At 41.2% G+C, this 18,964-nt stretch overlaps 5 protein-coding genes across 9 annotated transcripts; 1 reads left to right on the top strand and 4 right to left on the bottom strand.

Annotated features, from left to right (window-relative positions):
* On the bottom strand, positions 1–3,973 carry LOC129584956 (uncharacterized). The gene is made up of 8 exons (XM_055477402.1): positions 3,625–3,973; positions 3,299–3,528; positions 2,676–2,932; positions 2,228–2,409; positions 1,774–2,057; positions 1,426–1,687; positions 992–1,288; positions 1–807 (listed from the first exon to the last, which is right to left on the bottom strand). The coding sequence occupies exons 1-8, from the start codon at positions 3,803–3,805 to the stop codon at positions 377–379; spliced, it is 2,124 nt and encodes a 707-aa protein (XP_055333377.1). The 5' UTR covers positions 3,806–3,973; the 3' UTR covers positions 1–376.
* A 451-nt stretch (positions 3,974–4,424) lies between these two features.
* LOC129584959 (casein kinase I-like) lies at positions 4,425–8,441 on the bottom strand. The gene is made up of 10 exons (XM_055477408.1): positions 8,103–8,441; positions 7,373–7,467; positions 6,852–6,962; positions 6,533–6,681; positions 6,395–6,466; positions 6,178–6,334; positions 5,918–6,088; positions 5,709–5,857; positions 5,510–5,633; positions 4,425–5,203 (listed from the first exon to the last, which is right to left on the bottom strand). Exons 1-10 carry the CDS (start codon positions 8,162–8,164, stop codon positions 4,980–4,982), a joined length of 1,314 nt encoding a protein of 437 aa, XP_055333383.1. The 5' UTR covers positions 8,165–8,441; the 3' UTR covers positions 4,425–4,979.
* Positions 8,442–8,769: 328 nt separating this feature from the next.
* LOC129584957 (probable Dol-P-Man:Man(7)GlcNAc(2)-PP-Dol alpha-1,6-mannosyltransferase) lies at positions 8,770–11,793 on the bottom strand. Of its 3 annotated transcripts, none has more exons than XM_055477405.1 (8): positions 11,121–11,445; positions 10,913–11,048; positions 10,663–10,836; positions 10,034–10,332; positions 9,720–9,946; positions 9,428–9,655; positions 9,323–9,351; positions 8,770–9,205 (listed from the first exon to the last, which is right to left on the bottom strand). In XM_055477405.1, exons 1-8 carry the CDS (start codon positions 11,331–11,333, stop codon positions 9,111–9,113), a joined length of 1,401 nt encoding a protein of 466 aa, XP_055333380.1. In that variant the 5' UTR covers positions 11,334–11,445; the 3' UTR covers positions 8,770–9,110. The 3 variants fall into 3 exon arrangements, with proteins under 3 accessions (XP_055333380.1, XP_055333379.1, XP_055333378.1); XM_055477404.1 differs by adding an exon at positions 11,452–11,793 and having other exon boundaries at positions 8,773–9,351; positions 11,121–11,349; XM_055477403.1 differs by having other exon boundaries at positions 8,774–9,351.
* Positions 11,794–12,266: 473 nt separating this feature from the next.
* LOC129584958 (tRNA-dihydrouridine(20) synthase [NAD(P)+]-like) lies at positions 12,267–15,248 on the top strand. The gene is made up of 2 exons (XM_055477407.1): positions 12,267–13,097; positions 13,917–15,248. The coding sequence occupies exons 1-2, from the start codon at positions 12,525–12,527 to the stop codon at positions 14,670–14,672; spliced, it is 1,329 nt and encodes a 442-aa protein (XP_055333382.1). The 5' UTR covers positions 12,267–12,524; the 3' UTR covers positions 14,673–15,248.
* Positions 15,062–18,255, bottom strand: LOC129584962 (low-density lipoprotein receptor-related protein 8-like). Of its 3 annotated transcripts, XM_055477413.1 has the most exons (6): positions 18,147–18,255; positions 17,938–18,046; positions 17,507–17,573; positions 16,531–17,371; positions 16,053–16,273; positions 15,062–15,836 (listed from the first exon to the last, which is right to left on the bottom strand). In XM_055477413.1, the coding sequence occupies exons 4-6, from the start codon at positions 16,779–16,781 to the stop codon at positions 15,562–15,564; spliced, it is 747 nt and encodes a 248-aa protein (XP_055333388.1). In that variant the 5' UTR covers positions 16,782–17,371; positions 17,507–17,573; positions 17,938–18,046; positions 18,147–18,255; the 3' UTR covers positions 15,062–15,561. The 3 variants fall into 3 exon arrangements, with proteins under 3 accessions (XP_055333388.1, XP_055333389.1, XP_055333387.1); XM_055477414.1 differs by lacking the exon at positions 17,507–17,573; XM_055477412.1 differs by lacking the exon at positions 18,147–18,255 and having other exon boundaries at positions 17,938–18,073.
* Between the last annotated feature and the right edge of the window lie 709 nt (positions 18,256–18,964).

The following is an 18,964-nucleotide window of genomic DNA, read 5'->3' on the forward strand; positions in this document are numbered from 1 at the left end:
AAAAGCCGTGATTTACAAATATCTCACAAAATTCAAGCAAATGCTGCAATATAATGGAAAAAATCCAAATAATGTAATTACACAATCAAAACCAAAAGAGTACATACCGAAGGTAAAGGCTTCAAACAAGCATACCGTTTGCAGCAAAGCTTTTATAATAAAACTACATTTCAAACAACAAAATCACAAAGGAAATCACAGTTAAGGTAAAAATGTCCAGTAACACCGGGCGGTCTGAAGAGTTGCTGCAGGCAGCGTATCCGTAAATCTATACAACTTTCCAGCTGTGTTGAGATCATGCATATGCATCCCAGTCTCCCCGTTCAATCCGTGCAAGAATGCCATCGGATTATAGTGGTCCAGATCGGGACACGATTTAAAGCGTTATCGGCGGTAAAAACGGCTGCTGTTTCTCCTGCACGTCGAAATCATTAGAGAAATTTCTGAGTCCTGGCCGCGATATTTTAACATAGGCCATTTCATTCGATATATCGCTCATATCCGTGTAATGAATACGAGGCATCGGCTTCATCCTTTGGGAAGCAGGAAGCAATTTCACTGGACCAGACTGCATGACGGGGCGCACAACCCCCGGCCCCTTCCTACGTTGCCCACTGGTCATATTCCGGCCGGGAGGGAATGGACGTTGGGGATTGGGGTTCAGTACGCGAGAATAAACTTTTCTTTCTTGGTGTACAACAGGCAGAGTTTTCGGTTGCAGCACCAACGGCTTCACTTGCACTTTGGCGGCAACGGGGATACCTTTGTTGTTGGGAACACCAGGTCTCCTCAAAACTGCTGTGCCGTCTATCAAGCAGAAAAACAGTTGGACTATCACAATAAAAAAACCAAAGATTAGTATAAACGAAAGACTGAACCACTGCTCAGTAGGAAACAACAATTGTTTCCGCTGCAAACGACCAAACATTCGCCAATAGTAAATCCACATCACATTCAATCTACTGTAAATGGCATTATCAAACCGGCTTACTCTGCTTTCCAAGGCGGTAGACGTAAGGTCTCGGTACTCGACCATTCCTGGACCGGTTAACCATTGAACTAACTCCCGATTCGAGTCGGATTACGGGCATTTGTTTCGGAGGTGCAAATGGAGAAGGATTAGGATAAATAACTGCGCTTGTGTTTAAAGGTCCGGTGATATTAGCCAGCGGGTTGAAAACTCGCCCTGCCATATTCATTTGCGGCGGTAAGACTCCGCTTCGATTATTTCGCACCAGTGGAATTTCTGGAGGCATGATGGGCGGTGGTGTCATGTAAGCGGCTGGGTCTGCGTTCAAAATACTGCATAGGTAAATTGTTTTTTTGCAAACATTTTAAAAACTAGTTTTACGTTTCTAACTTTAAGGATATTGTCAGATCAAAGCCTACAACTTACAAGGTACAGTATTACTATCAAATTCTTACCAGCAGCTGGAGGTAAAGGTGGCGTTGGCAGTCCATAGCCGGCACCCACTTCTAGCGGCACAACCGGTGTCCCTCCCGCACCAAATGCTGTCTTTGCCTTCCGACCAGCCCGTCGATCACAAACAAACTCTTGCAGAGGTGTTTGATGAGAGCTGCTGGAAAACGATATCAGAAAGAAACTGCGATCCTCCACAAAAAGAAAGTCCACTTTTTTAACGTCTTCGAAGAGTGATTCAGATGATCCTAACACGCTAAGGGATCTCTAATATATCAAACACACAAGGGTAGAAAGGTAAGGAAACGAGCCAAATACGGCAAATTTGTGAATGTCGTTTAATTTACTCGTACCTCGTTGCCGGTGTGCTGAGCAAGCACGATATTACAGCACGGCGATGGGAAATGATAGAAATCAGAAACGCCCTTCACGGTCAAATTCTTAATGGGGACAAACTCATTGCCGTTCCATTTCATAGTCAAAGGAGTGCTTGGGCAGAATTTAAAATTAGAGGATTTTTTCGATATGGCCACAAATAACCCGAGTTCACGCTTCGGATTAGTGTACAATTCCATTCCATTCACTTCACACAATTTTAGTGATTGAGCTAAAACGAGTTTCCACTCCGTGGGCGATCCTGTGAAATACAATTATTGTACTGTACCAAATTCACAAATGAGGAGAAAAAAAATATAATTTTTTATTTATCATTTTGCGTGTGCTAGAAACCGTAATTTGTTCAAGTTTCGAAAAATTAAAATTTCTTTACAAAAACAACGTGTATGGGCAAGTAAGGAAGCTGCTTACCGGAAGAAAGACAATACAGAAGTGTGTCCAAGGGACCACCGCTCCCTCCGTTACTGTTCTGTGCGAATATGATCATCAAGCACTGGCCACTTTCGAAAACGACAACTGATACGGAATTAACGGTATCCGCGGTCATTGATGAGATCACAGAGCGGCTTAAAGGACTCCAAACATGAACCGAACTAAAAAAGCAGGCGGTTGCAAACTTATTCTAAATTTTTGGAAAAACATACTTAAATTAATAACCATCAATTTACCACACTTCTTCTAATACATATATTCAATCTCGGTAGTTTTGTCTTAACTACATTTTTTTTTAAAGCCATTCCTTTTTAAGCCATTCCATTTTTTTAAGCCTCCCATTCCTTTTCTAAGGGCATGTGTTCGCAGCTGTTTACAAAGCTACAATTCCAGTGATTTCAAAATGTATAATGATTTTCCCACGTACCTGGTCACTTCCTTAGGTCGCGACGGAGATAGGGTGGTCGACTGGGCAAAGGCGAAAATAACTTGTTCTTTGTAGCAACTTATGCTGATGTCGGCGACACCTTTCAATCCCGACAACTGGGCATTGTGCGCAATAACGTATTCCTCCATGTTTCCCGGCTCCACTGGTTTGAATACCAAAAGCTGCACATCGGATCCGATGCCATCTTTGGTAATCAGGACAACGATATACGCTTCCGTGTCGTCGCACGATGCGGCCTGTCAAAACGGCATCTGCGGTTAACCGCCGACAGTTTGTCTGGTCAGACCAATATCCGCCAACATAAACATTTCGAAACCAAGGAAATTATTCTAAATTATCAGATGTCAGTAATTTGAGTGTTTCCCATTAATTTTTAAATTTTACTCTGATTAGTGATTAGTACTTACCTACCAAACTGAGTTATTCGAATTAAAAAGCCTTCGCCCCGCAAAAACTAATGCAGTAAATAACAATTAGAGTTAAAATAGTTTCAAACGATACAAAATGCAACAAAACGCCCGGTAGAAAAGTTTTTCAGTAAAATCAACATTCCGAACCTGTACCGACAAAATAAACTGCGTACGCAGATTTCCACCACTGACCTTAATTCCAAGTGGTTCATACTGCAGCTTTGTCGACGCTATCAATTCAAACCGAATTCCCGTGGACAACACATCCAGACGAAAAACGTCGATGGTGCAGTATTTTCCGTTATGCAGCGAAGCACGGGCAATATAATTGTATTTCCCTAATTTGAACTGTACGAATATTCCTTTCGTCGGCTCTTCTTCCGCGTGTACAGGAACAACAGAAAACGCGCAAGTCGGGACAACTGTACACAAGATAAACACTGAGTGTCAGAAATCTCCACAAAACGTGACCGACTCAGAAAAGCCACACACACATCACGGTGACGGCTTCGACTTACAGGAAGGTGGTTGCAAAGAATTAAAAGACAAATCGCTCCACGGGACAGCCAAAATGTTGGTACGTTCTGATTCTTTTTCTAGTGTTGACGAGGAAGCAAAAGCTCCCAGAAAGCGCGAACAAAGAACAATCAAAACAGACACAAAAACGCGCCCCATCAACATCGATTTTTGTAATGCCATTTCCAAAAATCACCAACAACTAAGTTAGTACACCTGATACCCAACCACAAAAACGTACCGGGTAGGATCAATAAACAGAAGAAATAAAAAAATATCGACCGCGTTATTTTCACCTCCCCCAAAATTATCTAACCGTAAAATAAAAGAATCCTGATCTCCGCAACTGCCTGCCGCCTGCGACAGTTCAATGCCTGTGCACTGGTCAATGCTACCATGCAGCACAGTGGTTACCAGAGCATGGGGAATAAGTACGTACTGTACGTAAGTACTGCGTCACTGCGGTCACGAAACTATTATGTCGTAAGCAGGTGTTTCCGCGCCTTCCTCCCGAAATGGTGACATCTTGTACGGAGGTCGATGTTACGTACAGTACGAGTTGCATTATGTACTTGCATGACTGTATGACGTAACAAGATTACGATAATACGGTAATTATAATAATAATTTTATAACATTGTGTACTACTGTTGTAGTAACTGCAAATTTCTTATAATTTCTACAATCAAAACAACTGTCGGCAATGTTCAAGAAGTGCCAATGCCCCGATGCAAAAGTTTTGGAGAAAAATCTGACTGTAAAGGCCTCACCAGGTCACCTGGATCAATCAATGAAGTCTATTATTTTGCTATGGTAATATAAAGTGATGAAAAACTAGACAAAAAAGACAAAAAAAGACAGAGGTATAAAAAAGACAGGTCACAGGGCACTGCAGACCACAGAAAATTCAACAACCCTGTATTCTGGCGAAATTATTTCTTGATCTGAAATTCGTCAAGATGTTAAGACACCAGCCACGCGTCCATTGACGATAAGCTTAAGGTCATCAAGCAACTATACAGTGAAAAGTAAAAAAGTAGTCAAAAAGTAAGAATTTAGCAGTTCACTTACGCATCATCAACAAAAAGAGCGTGCTGAACATGCAGCTCTCATCAGCATCAAAATGTGAGTAACAAAGGATATCAAAGTACTCAAAAACCAGTTGTACAAAATGTTTCAATGCTAAACAACCGTGCACGTACTGGCAAACTGTTCGGCTAAACAGCCGAAAAGCTACGAGTTCCAGAACATGTGTAGAGGTCAACTGGCTCGACAACGAAGGTTAACGCGAAAGTAGGAATGGCCACAACTTCTTTTGAAGTCCGAGATACACAATAACTCGTAGTTCAACAGCCCATCATCGCGTGCCGAACAGGTACTGCGTTTTCGCATTTCCCCGTTGTGCCAAACGGGATGCTTGTTCGGGCGTGACCTGATCGAGACCTCGACTGTTCCGTACTAAATTAGTCGCACGATAGCGAGTATTATTAGATCCCATTGGCGGCACCGGAGTTTTACCCGTACTCGGTTTTGAAAGCCCGCTTGTGGCAGGGTTCGTGGTGATCGATGCACCATTCCAACCTGCAACAGTAGAAAAAATTTTTTTTAATTGTTTTATTGACAAATTGTACAAGCTAAAAGCCATTTACACTTGAACTTGAAAAAAAATTAAATAACTTCCTGGTATAGTTGTTCAACTTGTACAGGTATACATTGGTTCATTCCACGATTACCATCACAAAGGAACTGAAAATCAACCAACTGTTCTCAACAGAACCTACTGTTTTACCGAAATATCCCACACGCGGCATCAAATGTTTCTATGCTACGAGTATTATGTACTTGTACAGTTGTACTATCACTCTACTTCTACCATCTGTAAGTTACCTGTGCTATCATTCTTTGGCGAGATCATATTATCGACACGTCTCCCTCCGGAATTCCCGGACGTACTCAGGCCAGGAAGATCGTCCTTCCTAACTAGCGTGTTTGTGGATCCAGCAGCAGAGCCCTAAGCGCAAACGCAATGACATTCGAAGTCCTGCCACCTCTGTAGACTAATGATCATTTAAAATAATACTCGTACAGCTGTCTTGGCGTGCCAATCGAAATTGTAATCGTATGTGTAACCGCTACGGGAAAATAGGGTGCGGAACATTTGGCGAAGGTAAAGGTAATCGGGCTTCATATCAAAATCTATACTGCGGCAATAATCCAAATACTGACCGAATTCACCTGCAGCATAGACATGGGTAAAACGAATCACTTAAAAATCTGTCAATCAAACAAACATACGGGGATAACCACGACAGAGCTCATCCACAGGAGTGCCAATTTTCTTTTCGCTGATTTTCTCATATTTCTGCCGTTTATTGTTGGCTTTCAATCCTTGCCACGGGAGGGATCCTCGTTGAAAATACATCAAGACATATCCCAAAGCTTCAAGGTCGTCACGCCGGCTTTGTTCTAAAATATTGCAAAGTAAAACGATAAGAACACTACCGTAGCATAAAAAGGGATGAACATTCATGAAACCACACAACCAAAATTTTTACCGATTCCTTTGTGTGTATTGATGGAAACGTATCGTGCGGTTCCAGTCAGGTTTTTATTGTCTCGGTAAGGAATATGTTGATGGCTTCGTGGATCCCGATACTTCTTTGCCAAACCAAAGTCGATAATGTACACAAGATTTCCTTTTTTACCGAGACCCTAATGTACGATAACAATTTATGTTGTTGCACTCATGGATTTCGATGAAAGTGTTTTTACCATGAGAAAATTATCCGGTTTTATATCGCGATGAATAAAGTTCTTATTATGGACAAACTCAATTCGTGAGATCTGAAAAACGAGAAAATGCGACTCAAAACTCTAACCAATAATTAAAATTAGGAACCCAATTCTTACCAATTGGTCAGCCAAAAGTAACACAGTCTTCAATGAGAATTTGCGATTGCAAAAGTTGAACAGATCCTCCAAACTAGGCCCCAACAACTCCATAACCAGCACGTTATAGTCGCCCTCCGCTCCGCACCATTTTATAATAGGTATTCCCACTACAACTCACGTGTTACCGATGTTGAAGGGATCATTTTCTTATTATGTACAATGCCATAATAGTAAACCGAATAATACGAGTAAAACATCCATTATGCAACTGCACGTGATACTACGCGTATATGTTCACATCCTGAGCTAATAATTGTCAAAAATTTGTTGTTCTCACCTCCTCCTTGCATAATTCGGTAGAATTTGCTCTCGATGTGCAACTGCGGATGCTTAGTTCGGATGTATTCCAACTTAATGGCAACTTCTTCTCCGGTCGTGACATCCGTACCTGCAAATTCAAAGGAAAAATGCCGTACAAAAACTGACCGGTGAAATTATTATTTATTATCGTGAGACTGTGAGTCAATACAGTTGCTAATGAAGGGAATGACGAAAGATTTCATTTCTTTCACTGTAATATTTACACTATCATACTGTTATTCAAGCATAAATTAAACCGATATGAATATACAAATTTTATTCTACAAAAAAATAAGGGGATATGGAAAGCCATACCAAATTGAAATGTCACAAACACAGGAAGCTTATTGCATCTGTACAGTGATACGTAATACTAACACAAAAATTTAAACGTAACCAGCAAAATTTTGGAAAGCTTCGCAATCTACATATTTAACAAATAATGGAAATTAAAAAATTGTAAATAATAAATAATCCTACATTACACATCACACATACCGAGATAGATGTCACCAAACGATCCGGAACCAATTTTCCTTCCTAGTCGATACTTATTTCCCACCCGCAGCTCTGTCGATGTCATCCTTTCAGTGCTGAAAAGAGAGCACGGCACGCATTATGTAAGTGGAGCAAGCAGCACACAAGCAATTAAAAAGGAAAGCCTGCTGCAATTTGCACTGGGACTGGGCCTTCCGCTGTGACTGTCAAAATCGTTAATTTTTAAAAACGGAAAAACTACGCAGACTGAAGGATTTTTCTTTTGTTAATAACAGCCTCAGGAGGACATCAAGGATAAAGACCAAACCCACCTGACGGTCGCGGCTGCCGAGGAGAGACGAGTGGCACGAATAGGATGCCTTGCTGATCACTCACGCTGCCAATCCCATAGTGACTCTACAGTCTACATCCGCGCGCAGCCAGTGTTCGATGGTTTACTGCGGAAAATGCTCTAACACTAACAGTCTAACTGTATGCAGCAGATAATACAACAGAAATTGCCTCATTTTTTATCAAATATAACAATCTTGATTATTGCACGTGTAAAAGACAGAAGGAAGACAGACATACATCAGAACACCTTATTGACTCATTATAATCATTGAGCTTATTAATCTGGCGTCAGCCAGTGAAGAAGCATCTGGCAGATCCGTACGAATAATGAGCAAAAGATAACGACAAAAACTAGGACAACGGAGCTTACTTCACTTTATTGCTAATAATCACTTACCTACAAAGTTCGATGAGCACATCTGCAGGGCTTGACAGCGAGATCGTGTTATATGGCAACATTGCCAAACCACATTGGTGAAGTGTGGTTCTGCAACTTCTGCTAACAATAACGAGTGATGCCTTGATGGTGAACGTGCCAGCAATGTCTTGAAAGCGATACAAAATTTGTTCAAAACGCACGGTAAATTAACCAAAAACTGCAAAGAAATGGAAATCTGCAATCATACCAACAAAAAAACGACTTCGCAAGAAGTTCTCGTAACAGAAACAATGGGCACGCTGTGGAAAACAGTGTGAGACGATTGTACCACTCGGTTGACTAGAATCTAGATTGACCGAATGAAGTGGAGCCGAGCCTCGAGTAAACAAGCGGAAATGGTTCTGTGCCATTCAATCTACCATCCTTTACATATGGTAAACCGGTTGGATTCCATTGTATCCACGAATAATTCCGTGCTTGTCGCTTGAGCCTTGACGGTACGGGCAGGAATATACGGTATGAAAATGGAAATTTCTCGTTCGGACATAATAATTTTATGTTGCAAAGCCAGCAAATAATATTAACAAAAATATAACGCAGTGTGGTTTAAAAGTATTTGTTAAATAATTCGGCACATAATTTCATTGCTAACATGCATGTTTTAATGTGTGATTTCTTTGCGCTACTTGTTGACTGATAATTTGGGGTGCAAAATTTAAAACCAACATAGGTAAACAACCGGTTTAGCATTCAACAGTTAATTATTCATAACCATTATAAAGTTCATATGGAATCACCTTTAAGAAAACTGTATTGTTTCGACTGGCCACTGTACTTCATGAAGTTTTCATGAACAATAACCAAACCTTCTGCAAACGATGTCTTCTGTTTCTTTGTAATTCTTCTACCGCACTTGTACGTTAGACGCAGAAGTAAGTACAAAACGCAATCTGCCGGAAACAAACGAAGTCGCTTTAAAAGAAGCGCTATACTACTAGTAGTTTTTACCAATGTAACATTATCTGCTCAAATACTCGCTTTCCGCAGAATAGCGACCACTGTATCAAAACGTAATAAAGACTCTTGAAAGACATTAGTCGGCCGCAGGTTTCGCCGAAATCCTACGAATCCATACAAACTGTTAATAACTTGAAATCCTTGCGTAAGTAAGTGGGGAACATATTTGCTCTCGGCAATTATGTGCGTGAATGGCGCATCTGACGTAATATTATACGTACGCAGATCCACTGTTTCGGTTTTGTTGTATCTACAAAAAGCCCAAATACGAGTGTGTACTGAAGCTATCGGTGCCAAGTAAAACAACGATTTTTAAATAAACGTACATCCATTTGTCGTTCATATGAAGAAACCGGCTCACTCCGTTCTGACAACTGAAGTTATCCAGAAATAAGTGAACACTTTTTGTAGAACTTTCAATTTGATGTAGCTCGTAAAGCGCATCTCCTCCCCGATAATTCCACGATGATATAAACAAGAACATGGCTGCTGCCAAAAGGTTGACCAAAAGATGCGCCTTGCAAAGAAGGGAGGAAAATCTGTTCGTAGAGCTTCTGAAATTAAATTTCCACGACTTAATGAAGACTAGCAAAGAAAACCTGACCGGAAACAACTTACATTCGAGCGCATGCAACAGCCGCGCTGAGATTGAAAACTGGTACTATGTAAATGACGAAGCGCAGCTCTTTGTGTGGCAAAAATGAGTATGAGAAGACAAAAAGCAAGAAGGGTGCAATTAAGTTCAGGATGTTCCTGTTTTTTAAAGTTCCATACAAAGATAATGGAAGGCTTGCAAGCGAAAGTCTTGGAATCACGGAGTAAAAGTACCATGCGAATGGAGAAGTCTGAAAAAAATCAGTTTAATAATTCTGTCTAAACACCCTGATGCCACTGGCTAAGAATGTCCAAAACTTGGTTGACGGACAGCTTACACCCCAGTTTGAGCTCTGATTCTTGACAGTGTTAAACCAAAGGACTTCCCCTTCAGGCCATACTGGTCGTCCCCAAAAATATGAATCCACGAGAAAGGTTAAGAGGAGACTGGCAGCTACCGCTTTACCACCTTCGACGAAACCCCTCATAAACGAAATCTTCTTCCGGAGCAATGAAGAAAGGAGCATAGGGCCAAACAGTAAACACAATTCCGATCGGAAAATAACAGTGGCAAATGCGCCGAAGCGAATTGTTTTCGTTACTTGATCATCAATCCAGAAGGCTGTCGCTAAGATCACTAAGCCACAACCAATAGAAAAGAAATTACGTTGAGGGTTTATTGACACAGTAATATTTAATATCAACGTAAAAATACTTAATCAAAAATTTACAAACTTACTGTCCCATTTTGTCAATGTACGACATTCAACAAAATGAAACTCTAAAACTACCCGGACGCCGGGAAGAAACAACAATAAAAAAAATAGTTTCGCAAGTAGGAATAGGAAAAATACAGCATTACGAAGGGACAGTGTATATGCAGTATACTATATTATAAATATCTGCAAAACTGTAAATAAACAAAACTTAAAAAAGCGTGCAGAAAGCGGAGACACAGAAATTTTACCTAGAGGAAGTGCAAAAATGTTTGCAAGTGGACGAGTTGCATAAAACAGGAAATGGAACTGCGAAGCGGTTATTAGGGCTGTCCACAGTGCAACGTCCTGACCGAAATGCTTCCTAATAATTCTGAGCAATACTTTGAAAGAGCAGATCACAAGGAATCCCAGTGAACATCGTGCTGCAAACAGCAGATCCATATTACGAAATAAATAAGCCTTTTTCGGCAAACATTTTTTCCCTCAGACTCCGCGTACCAAAAGCGAGCGCCGCGACTTTGTTGAAATGCAGGCAGTCAACCAGAAGAAATTTAGGAAGCAGACTTATGGATGCCACGGAAAACGCTCCAATAAAAGTTCTCGGAACAGGTCCTGGAAATTCTTGATGATCGTACTGCAACAGAAACACGTGAAGGGAGAATCACTTCGCTTTGCGACAGATCTGATTATTCTAATATTTACCTACCGCCGAAATATTAAATCCATGAAAAAGAATATCGTGGATAGCCTGTGTGTTGAAGCTCTCCTCCACTTTAGTCCATGGGCAAACAGCAAGGTGAATTCCAAATGCGCTCATGAATATCAACTCCGGCAGGAGCCACGTTCTTTGGATGTGCTGCTTCTGCTTCGGTTTTGACGCGGGCTTTGCTAACTTGCGCGTCTCTGAGCTTTTCATCATGAATATGGTGCGTCTTCTAAAACAGATTTAAGCTATTCCCAAAACAAGCAACGAATGCAAACTTGAACCGTAGCAGCAAAACCAAACTCGTTCAAGATACAAGAAATCACTAGTGTACCTAGTGCGATTTGCTCCAAAGCAAAATGCAACCGGAAGTCAAAAATGATCGTGCTACCGAAAATTGAAATTGACGTCACGCCAAGGAAGCTGTGATTGGTTAGAGTTTTAGCTCGGCTCGGAAATTTGCCAGGCTATGCATTTTGGCTGAACCTGGCATCTTCTGAAAATTCCGAAAAACCGACTTTTTGGAATTTTCATTTTCCCGTCTTCGGGGAGATGCCGAGAGTGTCTGAAATTCCAAATTTACTGTGTCGTCGTGCCGTACTCCTGTTGTCTAGCAGTTACGAATAACAATCTTTGAATTTATGTTTCTCCGTGCATATTGCTACTGCCTTTTTTCAGTCGCACAACATCTTTACCGACTCACTGGTAGTGAGTCGGCGATGTCCGCCTGGGGAAGCAACCGGGCGCCGTAAAACGCATTTAATCAAGGGAGCAGACAGAAATTCGTTAGACACACGCTCTGTCTAACTCTGTACTTTTGATTAAAAGCGGTGCCCGTTTTACGGTTTACGGCGGATACCGCCGACTCACTACCATGTCAAACTGCTTAACTTAAAAATATTGAAAATTCCAGTAAAAAAATGGGCGTAAATCCAGTTAATGGTGCATCTTGAATTTTGCCACAAGCAGCACTTTGTCATCGCACGCGGTCTAGTACTCAAAAGCCAAAAATGGTAAATGAATCGGAAAACAAAAAGCACAACAGTGGAGCGGAACTGGAAACGCACCAGCCGATCAGCTGTCGGGTAGTCGTACAGTATGCCGACCGAACCGACTGCCACTGCCAGACTGACGAAAGAGATTATTTCATTTATAATTTTGATAATCTTTTTCAAAATTTACAATCAGCGTTTCTCGGTCAGTTCTCAGTCTCATTTCAAAATCATTTTTCTGCTGCTGAAGAAAGATCCATTTCTGTTGTTTCATGCGGCACATGATTTGATCGGACATTCGAAATACACCTGTTTCGAAAAACTAAGGCCACGAGCATATTAATTCTTACAGAGCCGCTCTGAAAGGTATCCGACAAGGACCATACGATTGTTCAGAACAGTTTTGGATTTGGGAATGGCAGATACGGATGCATCCCGCCGAGGTCGTTTGGAATACTCGGGGAAGCACATTCTGGCTCCCATGGTGCGAATGGGAACACTACCATTCCGATCCTTATGTTTGGACTATGGAGCCGATATTGTTTATTCTGAAGAGATTGTGGATATAAAATTCCTTCAATCAAAGCGAACTGTTAACACTGCCTTGAATACGGTGGACTACACCATTCCCAAGGAGCTTATCTTTCGAACTCATCCTTGTGAACATTCCAGTGTGGTACTGCAGATCGGCACTTCGAACAGCGATCAAGCAGTACAAGTTGCTAGAATGGTCGAGAACGATATTGCGGGGCTGGATATTAATATGGGCTGCCCTAAGGATTATTCGGTCCGAGGTGGTATGGGGGCCGCACTGCTGAAGACCCCTGATGTTGCAGAGGATATTTTAAGGAGAATTCGGGCTGAGTTTAAGAAGCCTTTGACTTGCAAGATAAGGCTGTTTCATAACATGCAGGACAGCGTTAATTTTGCCAAGCGGATGGAAGCAACTGGGATTGAGGCAATTGCTGTTCATGGTCGTACAAAAGAGGTACTTTAATTTTTAATGGTAGTGTTCTCGGCTCGGCATTTAATTACTGTACTTCTAATTCTGTACATTTGACTTTAGAGCTGCAAATTTTGAAAGCTGTCTTATACTAGCGCAGTAACGACAGCCACATTTCTGGTAGGGTAAAAGTCAGGTTTTAAAAAAAAATTATTACATAGTTAAACTTTTAAACTTGAATCTTTGAATGCCGACCGGCATGTTATTACGACGCCTTTCGATATGCATATACAAATCGGAGCGTTCGTAAATAGACCCATAATTTGAGTACGTTATATTTGTTAGCTGATGCTTCCCCGACATATGGCAATGCTGTCTAAAATTGAAATTTTTCTCCAAACGAAGTGTTTATTGAAATTAATAATATTCATTGTTTGTCATACATTTCAAGTGCGGAACTTTATGCTGTTTGAGAGTTCGTCAGAGCCTTTTGCCGGAATTGGTGCTACCTTTTGTGTCGTTGTTTTTCTTTGTTTAATACTTTATTGAAATTATCGCTGGGGTATTAATTGGCATTTTACAGGTTTCTTTCGTTTGAATACTATGTTAATCAGCAATCGGTAATAGTTTTAAAATGTCTAGTGAGGCAGCTTATTAATGTAAAAGTTGCATAGGTTAAAAATATTATTACGATACATGTTTTGAATCTGTGATACCGAACAAATTTTATGTACATGCTGCGTTAGATGTTTTGCGTATTTCGTAGAGTCTGTTGCTGCAAATTAGTGTTTTCACCAGTCAGCTATATACTTTTACTTTTCTTAAGATAGTCGCGGGTTTACATTAGATGGTTTTGCTTATTAGGAAAGACCAAGTCATAAAAACAACAGTGCCGCCATCCGAGCCATTGCGCAAGCGGTATCGATTCCCGTAATCGCGAACGGCGGCTCTTCTGACATTCGCTGCTATAACGATTTGGAAAAATTCCGATTGGAATGTGGGGCGTCTTCAGTAATGGTGGCGCGGAGTGTACAAACCAATCCTTCCATCTTTCGTCGCGAAGGTTTGCTAAGCCGAGAGCAAATGATCTCCGATTTTCTTCGAAAATCTATCGATTTTGATATTCCTTTTCGTAATGCCAAGTATGGAGTACAGCATCTCTTTGGGGACACCAGCACCGAATTCGGTCAGACTTTTTTGGCCACTCGGGATTATCCTGATATGTGTGAGGTCTTCGGCTTTGAAGATTATTATGCACAGAAACATGTGTCGACACCAGAAAAAGATCGTCTCGTCGTGGAGAAAAAATCGTGTTCCCTGAAGAGAGATCGGGAAGAAGACATCGTAGTGGAAGAAGTCGACTACAATCCCATATCTAAAAAGCTGAAAAAGGCGCTGAATACTTTTACGCCCAAAAGCATTTTACTGGAACACTGCAAGAAGCATTCCATCGCTCCGGCGCAATACAGTTTTACCAGTACCGGCAAGACGTTCTGTGGTAGTGTCCTGGTTATGGGAAAGACTTTTATTAGTACGGTGCCGCACAGAACTAAGAAAGATGCCGAACAAGCGGCAACAGTAGTCGCGCTTCGGCATATTATGCCGGAATTCAGTTTGTAACAATTATCATTATTTTTATGAGAGACTTACTCTGTGATAAAAATTATTATATGTATTGGTTGCATAAATTATATTTAGTTGTTGAATAGTGTAGTTTGGTGTGTGTTGCTGTATAGTATAAAGTTGACGGGTAGTTAGATCATATTAGTGATGTTACTAACGGTTTATGTAGCAACGGTAAAACTTTCGGTGTGTAATTGTGTATTGTTCGACTGAATGCAGGCGGATGCCCTTTTGGGAATGCATGTTAAATTATTTCCAGTTTTGTAGCTTAGTTGGTGTTGGTTGGTGGTGTTGGTGTAGATTATTAATTTTAGTTTGATTTTGCTTATAATTTTCTTTACGATCTCCGAGAACTTTTCGATCAGTTTTACGAAATTCACTGCAGCACAAGCCGCTCAGAGGAGGCGCTTAGTTGTTAGTGTTAATCGAGCGTTTGAAACGACGTAAAACAATACAGCACTTACTGCTACCGGAAATGACTATTAACAACCAAAATTAAAGTGTCAACATGACAGAAAATCATTCACAAGAAGCTGTCCCAATCGGCCACAACAATATCCAGTATATATTAACATCAATTATATACTGTAATGTCCAAACAAAGATTTCGTTCAGACCCCCCTCAAATCACAAGCAACATACACGACATCAACACAACAAAAACAGACTAAAATTAGCCAGTCCATAATATCAGTTCAGCATACCGCTCGGCCCACAAAAATACAAAACGCAGTAACCTGTGCGCACAAAACGAGACTGAAATGAGATCTGTCGATCGGATTAAGTTCCCTTGCACTTTCCCAACGGCCAGTTGTCGTGGACAGGGACAACAGTGTCGTGAAAGGACGCAACGGCTTCTTTGCAGACGATCAACGTGGCGGGAACATCAAACTCTGACTGGCCTACGGGTAGTGTTTGTCCTTAAACTGGCCAGATAGCCGGGACACGCTAGCTCATTTTCGTCCAGTTCGTCCGGACAGTCGGGTTTGCCATCACATATCAGCGCTCGCGCTATGCACTTGCGGTTACGGCGGCATTTCCAGAAGCCGGGCAGGCATCCCGGCTGATTAGTCTGACCGTAACAGCGCTTTGCATTGTCATCTTCGCCGCCTAGACAGTCGGCGCTCCCGTCGCATACCCAGTGCGCCGGAATGCACTGGCCTGCAATTAAAAAATCAACCTTTAACGCCTTCATAAGTCGCTAAACACAAAAAACAAAACGAGTAAATCAAATCATAAACATTTTGATACAAACTGAATTCCATTATTTCGAGAAAAATAATATGGTTATGGCTGAACAAGAATAGCGGCAATAAAATCTCTTTTCCAATAAAGCTCAAAGTCATATTAAACACTAAACAATAATGCGGTACGTACTGTTTGCACATCGAAAATGATCTGACGGACAATCGTCGTTTTCGCATCCTTCCTGATCTTCGTCGGTTCGATCCCGGCAGTCTGCTCTACCGTCGCAGCGCCAGTTGAGGGGAATACACCGATTGCTATCGCACCGGAATTCATCCTCTTCGCAGGGAATATCACCACAATTCGCCTCATCCGACTTGTCGCGACAGTCATTTTGGCGATCGCACACCCAACTGCAAACAACCGAATCAGTGAACGCAACAGGTCTTCCATGCGCGGCATGCAAATGGCGTGCAATGGGACCGGTTTCAAAGCGCAAAGATGGACCACCAGCTAGCCATCACGATGCACACAATTCGCCAGGGAAAAAACGCTCTACAAGTGCAAAAGCAGGGCCTCCGAAAAACGGTACTCGCGTATTCCCGCAGTTCTGCGTTACGCAATCGCGCGCGCAATTCCGACGGTGCCCTTCGTTGGCTGCACAACTCACCTTTTTCTGATGCATTCGCCGTCGTTGCAGCGAAAATTACCGTATCCACAATACGATTCATGATCGGGTGACTGTGAAGGGGGATAAAGCGTGGAGGCATTTGCAAAATCGCTGGATAAGGGAGCACAGCCGATCGGGCCGACATCTAGATAGCTCCACAGTATTATTAGGAAGAACAACGGTACTGACGGTCTAAGCTCGTCAAAACAGTAATGAAACATATTTAGATAAAAGGAATAACGTAGAACCATTGGATATTAATGGATTAACATGGGGGTGTGATAAAATTCCGGGAAGTTCCTTACGCCGGTATGCAAAACAGGCTTAAAAATTTCGGTAAATTCAACTTGTTGCGTGCGAAATTAGAAACTTTAAAAGGGGCGGTCAACGCGCGCCTAGACGAATGAATGAATACTAGGGACTAGGGAGTGGTTGGATAGTGGATACATATGGCTGCAACCTGCAGGCGATTCGCGTACCGGCCAGACACCGTAGTCGGGGATTCAGGTGAAATTGCGGTTTTCGCGTCTGGCTTTTTCATTATTCTTCGTCAGCGAAGGAATGTGTCTAGCCCTTTCTTCGTTTTCTGGTGCCGGGAATTTTGGCCAACAATCATGTCTGCCGTCATCGGAAGTGTTCTTGGGTGCTCCTATACATGTGGCCGTTGTGATTTTGTTTGGCGGGAAAGCCAGACGCGGCTGCCAGGAATGCATTCAGAGCCGCCAGTCACTCATCGTCGTGCATGAATACCTACTACCTAGAAATCTTTGAATTTATCGGACGCCTTCTAACACTTATGCGGGGATTGGAACTTCGATTCTCCGGAATCCAGACTTAGCACCTGTGTCGGGAGATAAATTTCATGTAAACTCTGCACTGCTTAATTGATATAAAATTATTTATTGTTAGTTAAAAATTTTTAATTCCAGGGTACGTATGACTATGGACTAAAAGTGAGGTTTAGCTAATACTGTACCTTAATTAAATTTAACTTTGGTTGCTCACGTTTCGAAACAATCTCAGCTGCTTGTGAAGGTAAAAATCTGAAAAATATGCTATTTTAATTTTATGGTGCAGTGCAGGCATTCGTAAAAACTTTCACCGTAATGAGCTACGCCCACTACTTCACATGCACGGTAATCATGTAATAATCTATAGCAAGTATGACTATTAATTTTCATTTATTATAATTAACAGAAGATGACGAAAAGTTTTTGACGTCATAATGTTTGCTCATGGGCACGATTGTAGTGTGGTGATACCGGATACGGTCATAAGCAAGCTTATTAATTCCAGCAATAGTAATTTATACATTTACACATAATTTTGTATTTATTGATTCTGACGGTGAAGGTACAAGACGGCGCTTCAAAAACTGTGGGTTTCTGCACGCTGTTTATTACTTACCTCTGTAACTTCAGGGACGGTGTTCATAACTTCGCATACGGTCCGCGAAAAAAATCTTTGACAGAAGTATGAGGATGGTGGAACACTTCACACGGAAAATTATTTTTTTCTAGAAACCGGTAATTAATAGCCTGTTTGTATTCAGCGAAACAAAGATATTATTAATAATGTGTGCAGACCGTGCAGTACTTACGTATTGTAGTACGTACCGGCTTTTTTACACACGATGTACTCTTATGCATACTACGATGTATTTATCTACATACGGTACTGTGTTCCAAAAACCACTGTTTAATTATGTTCCAAAAACCACTGTTTAATTATGTACTCGTACAGTCGTCCTAATGGTAAGTAATTTTATTGTTAATAGCCGATAGATTCTTAATTACATATGCAGATAAGGAGTTCTAAACAATGCGCTTAACTTAACGGCGTAATACAAGAGTAAACCGTGGCGCAGAGTGTACTGTGCGATACCGTACTACTGTATGAACAGTAGCTATTAACGATAAATTTATTAATATAGATATTTACATCTATAGATACTGATGTTGTAAGTTGGTGTGCTGTGTACGTACAGTGCTTCTATTATTACAGTAATTACTTTGTAACAATTTATGTTTTAATACTTAATTTACTTCAATAATACATATTATTATTATGGTTATTATTACATCAACCACTGGTTGCCCGGCAACCGTATGATTGGTACAGTTGAACACTGTAATTATACCCTTTACTAGCGACTACGGTATGTGTGTGAGTCGGTATGACCTTTGTGAAGTTCCTATATACTATATACAGATAGTGGTAATAGTAATACAGAAAAAAATTACAAACACATAGTTGAATGGGGATTTCCAAGAACATGATTGTTTCATACTGACATACTCATACTACGTGTGTATTGTACAACGCCGTAGTAGTGCTAATATTTTTATAAACACGTTCGTTGACCTTTTTGAGATTACTTATTAGGGATGCAGCATGTGGGTGTTGTACTCCATTTTACTGTTCTTCGCAATTA

Source organism: Paramacrobiotus metropolitanus, unplaced genomic scaffold, assembly GCF_019649055.1.
Source record: "Paramacrobiotus metropolitanus isolate TYO unplaced genomic scaffold, Prichtersi_v1.0 Parri_scaffold0000015, whole genome shotgun sequence".
In the NCBI taxonomy this organism is placed as follows: Eukaryota; Metazoa; Tardigrada; class Eutardigrada; order Parachela; family Macrobiotidae; genus Paramacrobiotus; species Paramacrobiotus metropolitanus.

Coding starts and splice junctions, on each gene's coding strand:
- LOC129584956 (XM_055477402.1), bottom strand. CDS start 3,805: ATGGCATTACAAAAATCGATGTTGATGGGGCGCGTTTTTGTGTCTGTT. Junction 2,410..2,675: donor CGACCTAAGGAAGTGACCAG/GTACGTGGGAAA, acceptor CTGCTTTTTTAG/TTCGGTTCATGTTTGGAGTC. Junction 1,289..1,425: donor ACCTTTACCTCCAGCTGCTG/GTAAGAATTTGA, acceptor TTTTGAACGCAG/ACCCAGCCGCTTACATGACA.
- LOC129584959 (XM_055477408.1), bottom strand. CDS start 8,164: ATGTTGCCATATAACACGATCTCGCTGTCAAGCCCTGCAGATGTGCTC. Junction 6,682..6,851: donor CCGAATTATGCAAGGAGGAG/GTGAGAACAACA, acceptor CGTGAGTTGTAG/TGGGAATACCTATTATAAAA. Junction 6,089..6,177: donor CAATACACACAAAGGAATCG/GTAAAAATTTTG, acceptor GCAATATTTTAG/AACAAAGCCGGCGTGACGAC.
- LOC129584957 (XM_055477404.1), bottom strand. CDS start 11,333: ATGATGAAAAGCTCAGAGACGCGCAAGTTAGCAAAGCCCGCGTCAAAA. Junction 11,049..11,120: donor ATGGATTTAATATTTCGGCG/GTAGGTAAATAT, acceptor TTTCTGTTGCAG/TACGATCATCAAGAATTTCC. Junction 9,352..9,427: donor CATATGAACGACAAATGGAT/GTACGTTTATTT, acceptor GGCTTTTTGTAG/ATACAACAAAACCGAAACAG.
- LOC129584958 (XM_055477407.1), top strand. CDS start 12,525: ATGGCAGATACGGATGCATCCCGCCGAGGTCGTTTGGAATACTCGGGG. Junction 13,098..13,916: donor TTCATGGTCGTACAAAAGAG/GTACTTTAATTT, acceptor TTTGCTTATTAG/GAAAGACCAAGTCATAAAAA.
- LOC129584962 (XM_055477414.1), bottom strand. CDS start 16,781: ATGGTTCTACGTTATTCCTTTTATCTAAATATGTTTCATTACTGTTTT. Junction 16,274..16,530: donor GGCGAATGCATCAGAAAAAG/GTGAGTTGTGCA, acceptor GGTTGTTTGCAG/TTGGGTGTGCGATCGCCAAA. Junction 15,837..16,052: donor TCATTTTCGATGTGCAAACA/GTACGTACCGCA, acceptor TTTTAATTGCAG/GCCAGTGCATTCCGGCGCAC.